This window comes from Vigna umbellata, chromosome 5 (genome assembly GCF_029865625.1).
Source record: "Vigna umbellata cultivar VRB3 chromosome 5, Vumbellata_1.0, whole genome shotgun sequence".
NCBI classification, from domain to species: domain Eukaryota; kingdom Viridiplantae; phylum Streptophyta; class Magnoliopsida; order Fabales; family Fabaceae; genus Vigna; species Vigna umbellata.
Window position 1 is genome coordinate 10641599 of NC_142169.1, and position 7626 is coordinate 10649224.

General features: G+C 32.5%; 1 protein-coding gene across 1 annotated transcript; it reads left to right on the forward strand.

Moving 5' to 3' along the window:
- The first annotated feature begins 2742 nt into the window (after nucleotides 1-2742).
- On the forward strand, nucleotides 2743-7407 carry LOC124827702 (phosphatidylinositol:ceramide inositolphosphotransferase 1-like). Its single transcript, XM_047300817.2, has 12 exons — nucleotides 2743-3490; nucleotides 3627-3716; nucleotides 4561-4647; nucleotides 4737-4805; nucleotides 4973-5053; nucleotides 5638-5709; nucleotides 5837-5897; nucleotides 5980-6082; nucleotides 6557-6652; nucleotides 6733-6779; nucleotides 6863-6996; nucleotides 7099-7407. The coding sequence occupies exons 1-12, from the start codon at nucleotides 3458-3460 to the stop codon at nucleotides 7177-7179; spliced, it is 954 nt and encodes a 317-aa protein (XP_047156773.1). The 5' UTR covers nucleotides 2743-3457; the 3' UTR covers nucleotides 7180-7407.
- The last annotated feature ends 219 nt before the right edge of the window (nucleotides 7408-7626 follow it).

Here is a 7626-nt window from a genome sequence, read left to right on the forward strand (position 1 = left end):
AGAAAGAAAAAAGTTATTTGAAGAAAATGTGTGTATAAGTTAATTGATATAATGCTTTTAAAAAATAGTTAAACAATACATTTATAAAAGGATCAAATTATCTTTATTATTATAAATTATATAAATTATAAATAATTTATTTTTAATTAAATATTAAAATAATTATAAATTTAATATTTTATTATTTTCCATTTAATTCAATTTTATTATATTATATAATATAATTACAACCAATATATATTGTAACAAATTACATCTATGCAGATAACATAAATCTAATTGCTTATAATATGGTCTATCATAGTTATGTTCGATCATATTATATAATAAATGGATTATGATTATTTTATATTTGTGAATAATCAATCATGTTCATGGATATTATATCAACTATCATGTTATCGTAATTGATTATAACCTTATTATTTAAGGAGATTGTCCAAATATTTTGAGTTATATAATTATTAACATATATATTCTGATCACGCTTAAATTAAGGAAAAATTTATACAACTTGTGAGTTCATCTACTTGACTAATGTAGATTTGGTTGCATAATATGCTTTTGAAGAAAACCAAGCATGTGGAGGTAATAATTTTGAATTTTGGTGGCATTTAAACTGCAGTTATATATTTTTTCGGCTTCGGTTATTAAAGAATTGAAATAAAAAAGTATCTAAAATTTTCAAAATTTTTAAAGAAACATATGGTTTCAGTTTTATGATAAACCAATGTCATATATTTATATAAACCAATGCCGTATGATTTCCATTTTTGTAAACCGAAGACCAAAAAGTTATAGAGAATTTTAAAATTGTTACTATTATATATATATATATATATATATATATATATATATATATATATATATATATATATATATATATATATATATATGACTTCGGATTTTACATACCCTAATCCAAAATGTTGAAGAAAATTTTAAAATAGTAATTATTTTTATTTTTATATTAGAGGGGGACATGGCTTGAGTTTTGGTTTTTTTATACCTAAGGTTAAAAACTTACAAAAAATTTTAAAATTGTCACTATAACACTATTTTCGCAAACTTCATCTACTTGGTTCACCATTACACTGTTTCATTCACCACTATTTGCTAGTGTTGTACTACAATGTCTACTCCTTTCCTTTTTTTTGTTTCACTCTCTCATTTCACCATTGTCCTCAACGTTTTGCATTTCACCACCACTTCTCACTATTTCCACCACCGTTTTTAATAGAAAATGAGTTGTTTGGTGAAACTTCTTGGTGTGATTTCAAGTATCATTAGTCTGAATGTAGGGAACTCAGTCTTGAGATTTATCTTGACACCCTAATGGTCATTCAATCTCAATAGAGAGGATTGACATATGTGATGAGAGTAGCATGAAGTATTTGTCTTGGGTGCTTCTAGTATGATCCAAGACGTAAAATAGACAAACCTTGTGAGTGTGGTAGGGTGAAATCCATTGGCAAGGACTTTGTAAAACACTAAAAGCCACCAGAAGTGCACAACCCGCCATAGCTCGACATTCATTCTAAGTCTGGACAGTCCGATCAAAGTATTGTCAAGCATAAAATATTTGGTTGTTTTTGTGTGATATGTTTGTCTTGTGTATAATGTTTAAATGTTTGTGTTATATATATGTGTTATATATATATATATATATATATATATATAATTATTTTGTATTCTAGCTTATCCATGTCTTTTGTGTTTTATGTCTACGTATTATTTTTTCTTTGCGATACTGCTTAGAAAGACCGTTTTATCAGTTGTTTCAGTTAGAGGTGAGAGTGAAACAAATAAATATCTTTTTAAATTTCTATAATTTTATATTATTAAAAGGAGATGTTAGAATAATAATAATTTTATTATTTTTTATTATTATAAAAGAAGTAAATATACAAGTAAAAAACTTATATTCTCTAGTATTAATAATATAAATGATTTTTATATGATTATAAAATGACACTTATCATAATTTTTAATTAATCAATAATAATATTTTTCCTAGTAACAGTGATAACTCATGTGAAATTTTATGGAAGCCTATATTTGAAAAATCACTGCGCAATTTAAAAAAAGAAACACTGCAGAAGGAACATGAATTTTGCAGGCCGAAGCCGGAGGAGCAGAGAGAATGCGCAACCACCCTTTCCTTTTGCCTCTAAATAATTTTTTCTCTTAGCCACCACCAATCTAATAATTATTTCTATTTTTCAAACAAAACAAAACAACAATAATAACAAACCTATTCAAATTTCATTTTTCAAAACCCACCTTCCTTCTTGGGTTTGCCACCTTTTCCCCCTTAATTTTTTAAATTGTCTACTTTTCTGTCTAACTAAAATTTTGTATCTATACTAATTATACTAATATATCTTACATATACAAATATACATTTTTAACTGTTTTTTATAATTTAAATTCCTATTCTGATTTCATTTTAATAATTTTCAATTACTTATCAATCAATTCAAGAAGAAAAGAAAATAAAAATTTGGAAAGTAATAATTTTTTATTTTTGGTACAAAAAATTGAGCTAGAAGAAATTTCCGATGGTGGAAGATTCTACCAAGGTTTGATTTGTCTGTCTCTCTTTCCTAGTAACAGTACCAACAGGAGATAGAAAGAGAAACATGTGTGTTGGTGGCGTCAAACCATGTATCCAATCTATCCATATTCCAACATTGTGTATTATCTGTCTATTTCTCGCTCTTCATCATCTTCCCTTCTTTTTCGTTTTCCTATTCAAAATCAAAATTTTAATAGAAAAATCAACCCCTTTTTTAAATAGCGAACAATTTTCAAAAAATTGTGAATATAGAAAAAAGCAACTTGCTTTATTTATATATATAAATATTGGTTGTTCTCCCTCTCTTCTCAACCGTCTCCTCCGCGTTCAACTCGCGTGCATTGCAGTCAGACCAAGCGAGAAAAGGAAGAGAATCGGAGAGAGAAAGTTGAGAGAGAAGAGGAGAGAGAGAGTCTACAGGGAGAAAGCAAAGCCCAAATACCCCTTTTCGCCATTGTAATTCCTGTTCCCTTTCAGAGAACCCATTTGATTTTTTTGAATTTTCTGGGAACTGGGCGTTTTGTGATCATCATCTGGGTTCTCTCGATCTCCATCTTTTTTCTGGGTTTCGGTCTTTTCTCCTCAGATCCTCTCCTTGTTTTTGTTTTCTCCCTTCTTGAATCGGATTTTTGAAGACCCGTTGTGTTTGTCTCGCAATTCGGCCTCGTGGGTGTGTATTTACGAAAGGAAGATTAAGCTTTTATAGTGATAGAGTGGGAAAATAATTGATTCATATCTGGGTTTTGATGCGATTGTTGGTTCATTTTTTGAGGGCAATGATGTTGACCTTAAATGTGTCGTTATGAAGTAATATGGAAGTGATCCTTCTACGGTTACAACACCATAAACAACAACAGCAACAAAAACAAGAAGAAGAACATGTCGTTTTACATTGGTCGCGAGGCTTCCAAGGTTGGTGATTTTTGTTTTTGTGGACCGTTTTATATTTAAGTACAACCTTTTTGTCATTCGCGTATGGTTCCTTTTATTCTTTATCTTCCCTCTTTATTGTTGGTTTTAATTTATGTTCAAATGTTTCGACGTGCAGCTATGGAAGAGGATTTGTGCCGAGACAACCACCGAGATCAACCTCCTTGCGGAGAATTGGAAGTACCTTCTCGCCGGTATTGTTTTTCAGGTTAGTTTCCCCCTATTCTGATCAATATTATGAATGGTTTAGCTGTAGGTTGTTCTTTTTACCCTTCGTGAAAGGAATGCAAAGGGGCTTTCGTCTTTCTTTTTTGTGGGTTGGAGATTCAAATATTTTTTCACATGGGGTTGTGGTGGGAACTTGAACGCCACTAAAAGGTCTCCTTCATGTTGGTGCGGTTTGGTTACTTCGGGGCAATTGCTTGTTTTATGTATTAGAAACCTGGTTTATTGGACTATTCTTTTCGCCGTTTCCATTAAACGTTATTCTGTCAATGATTATCCTCTAGTGTCAAGAGGGATGGGTATTTCAATGGGGAAAATCTCAAGAAACTGGTAACTCTGCACCATTTTTTGTCATGTTCTGCAACTTTGAGGATTTGGCATTCAATGCATGCACAAAATTGGATGAATTATTGCGTCCGAAATAAAATGCTGGTTGCTGACATAAGTAATGGGCTCTACTTATTTATTACATTTCAATTGCAAATTTGCTCAAGATCATTTGGAGCTCTCTGTTTCCCAGAGGGTCTAATGTTTCGTTTCTCTCATTGAAAAAAAAAACCTTTAATAGCTTGCATGCACTTCTTGAAGGAAAATGTGTAGTAGAAATGCTCTATCAAGCATTATCTTTTTCTCTTTTTAGTTTGAGAAAAGGGAAAAGAAAAGAATAACAAACTTTTGTGCATATGTTTAGCGTTATGCATGAGGTATTTTTTTTTCTACAGTAGATTATTACTACATTTAATATTTTGCTATGTAATGTGACATACTTTAATTTCCTTATTTATGATTGTTTCATACTAAAAAAAAAATAAACTGTTTCCCAACAGTACATTCACGGTTTGGCTGCACGAGGAGTTCATTATTTACACAGGCCTGGCCCTACTCTACAGGATCTTGGATTCATCCTTCTTCCGGTTCGTGATCGTCATTCCCCTTTCTCTGTCTCTAAAAATCTGTCTAACCTACGACTGCTTCGTAACTTTTAATCTTGGTGCTGTTGCAGGAGCTTGGGCAAGAAAAAGCTTACATCAGTGAAACACTGTTTACCTTTATTTTTTTATCCTTTGTCCTTGTAAGAATTCTCCTCCCCTCTTTTAATTTACCTTCCCCCTTTATCTGCTTTCCTTCAATTTCCACTATGGTTATATTTTTTCCCCGTGAAATTCTAGTCTGCCATAAGTGTTATAGTTTTTTGTAAACTTGTAATAATGATATGCTCTACAACTTGTGATTTTGCAGTGGACATTTCATCCCTTTGTATTCAAGAGCAAAAAGATCTACACGGTTCTAATATGGTGCAGGGTTCTATGTTTCTTAGTTGTAAGTGTTTATCATTGCCTAATAATTTATAACTGTTTAAACATTTTACTTGAGTGCTTCGGTTAGAAAATTGATTAGCATTTTGCCAACACAATAAGTAATTGTATGATTCGGCAGTCTTATGTCTGGTTATGCTTCCATTCGTATTAATGCAAAGTGTGAGCATTTTGACGTTGGTTTCCCTCTCTATACTTTTAATAGTAGATCTTTTCCGAAGTCTTTATATTCAAAACAATAGAAAAGCAGAAGACTTGTTGTGCTTTTGCATATTTTTTTTTTATAACCTTACTGATAGATGGATATGTTCCATTATTTTGGAAGTAAATTAGGCTTAAAGCTTAAGGATTTCATCATTTTACGGCATGAAAAGTTCATAAATAATATATAAATGATTTGTAAATGTTCATTCCGATGATCAATGATCCGTTGTTAGTCTTACACATTCCCTCACCCTCTGTATTGACTAGCCAGCATAGTCAATTCATTGGCCTTTTGATGTTTTAAGCTGATTAAATAACCTATTACAAAATGTTGTTATATAATAGTTTTTATAAGCGTGGCTCCTTTATTTTTGTTAACTGCAGGTTTCCCAAGCTCTTCGCATAGTGACATTTTATGCTACTCAGCTTCCTGGTCCAAACTACCACTGTCGGGAGGTATACTTATTTGTGAATGTGTACTTGTTTATCAAACATCATATCACTCGTTCCTCTTTTCTTTCTATATGACTGTTTGCTCTTTTTTGTCTTTAAATCTTTTAACTTGATTCCTTGTATTTTGAAGGGTTCTAAACTTGCTACGCTGCCTCGCCCAGATAGTATCTTTGAAGTCCTCTTGATTAATTGTTAGTATACTATTGTACTGGAGTTATTTAGCTTCGATTCCTCTTTGGTTATTTTGGTGCTCATTTGGTTCTTGTTGTGCAGTTCCACGTGGTGTGATATATGGATGTGGTGATTTGATATTCTCATCACACATGATCTTTACTCTTGTATTTGTTCTTACATATCAAAGATATGGCACACGAAGGTAAATTGGTTCATGTTTCTTTTATATGGGTCTGACTTATTTTTCTGAAGATTTTAGTTTCTATTTCACTACAGTAATGTTTTTTTCTTTGGTTGATTCATTTTTTATTGGGATAATTATCTCCCTTAATGTTTGTGCTTAACCCACCGACACCCTTTCTTGGAGAAAAATTGCACCTAGTTCCCTTACTATTTGTATAATTGCTACAGCCTTACACATGTTATTTTTGAAAAATAATAAATCTCCCATATTTATATGTCAAACTGTATAGACAGTGTTCTTAAAAATAACAAAGCTCGGGAGGCAAGTGAAAATTTTCATTCAAGAAGGGTGAATGTGTAATTATCCTTAACCACAAGGAAGTCCGTGTAGTTGCCATTATTTATTTTAGAACTTGCCATAACTTATTACTGTCATGTTGTACTAGTATTTATTCAGTTATAACTTATTGTGCTTGTTGATGAACAACTACAGATGTATAAAACAGCTAGGGTGGACTCTTTCTGTGTGTCAGTCTCTTTTGATAATAGCATCACGCAAACATTACACAGTTGATGTAGTTGTTGCCTGGTGAGGAGCATTTTCTGAATAGCAAGGTTCAAATTCTGTGGTCCATGTCCATTTTGGTTTAACGTTTTGATCCTTGGCAGGTATACTGTTAATTTGGTGGTGTTTTTTGTGGAGAAGAAATTACCAGGTTTGTGCATTTGGACATAATTACATTTGCTACTGTGAATTCAACAGCTCTTTGCTTGTTATGCTAACTTGGTCATTCCACAGAATTACCAGACCGGACAAATGCTGCAGCAACCTTGCTACTACCATTAAGCACCAAGGACAATAAAGATGGCAGGACCAAAGAAGAGAACCACAAGTTGTTGAATGGGAATTCTGTTGTTGACCCTGCAGATTGGGTGTGTTGAATGTCTTCTATTTGTCCTTTTTTTTTAATCTCTTTTCATGTGATGTCATTGTCTGTGATCTGGACATAACATGGTTCTTGTGACTTTACTCAGAGGCAGAGAACTCAAGCAAATGGTAAGATTCTGGAAGATGGCCATACAAACCATGCTGACACTGCAATGAATGGTGCATAGATATGTGAGCTTATGCTGCACAAAGTCGAGATCTGCTGCAAAACATGGCCTTTACAAAGTTACAACCTACATATGACTAGATTTTGTTTCGTGGGAAATATTGTTAGCTAATTTATGTTATTGTAACTGGGTTGTGTGTTTTTTTAACACCTTGCAGCCCTGATCCTTTGTCATTGTAAAATGATCTAGCATCAGCAGTGCTATAGAAAATTTTCCAATTCACACTGCCCCATTTCTTAGTACCATGTGCATAGACAGTATATTGTTTCGGTGCACCAAGGCCATGTTCTTTGCATGGTGAGGAAAAATCAGCAAAAATGTACCAAGATTCGAAATTTCTGAATGTAAAAGAGATTTAATCCCAAGTAAAACCGGACACTTGTACATTTTGTCGCTTGCTGACAAAAGGGTTGGTGTAGGAAATCTTGTGTCTTCATGGTACAATGT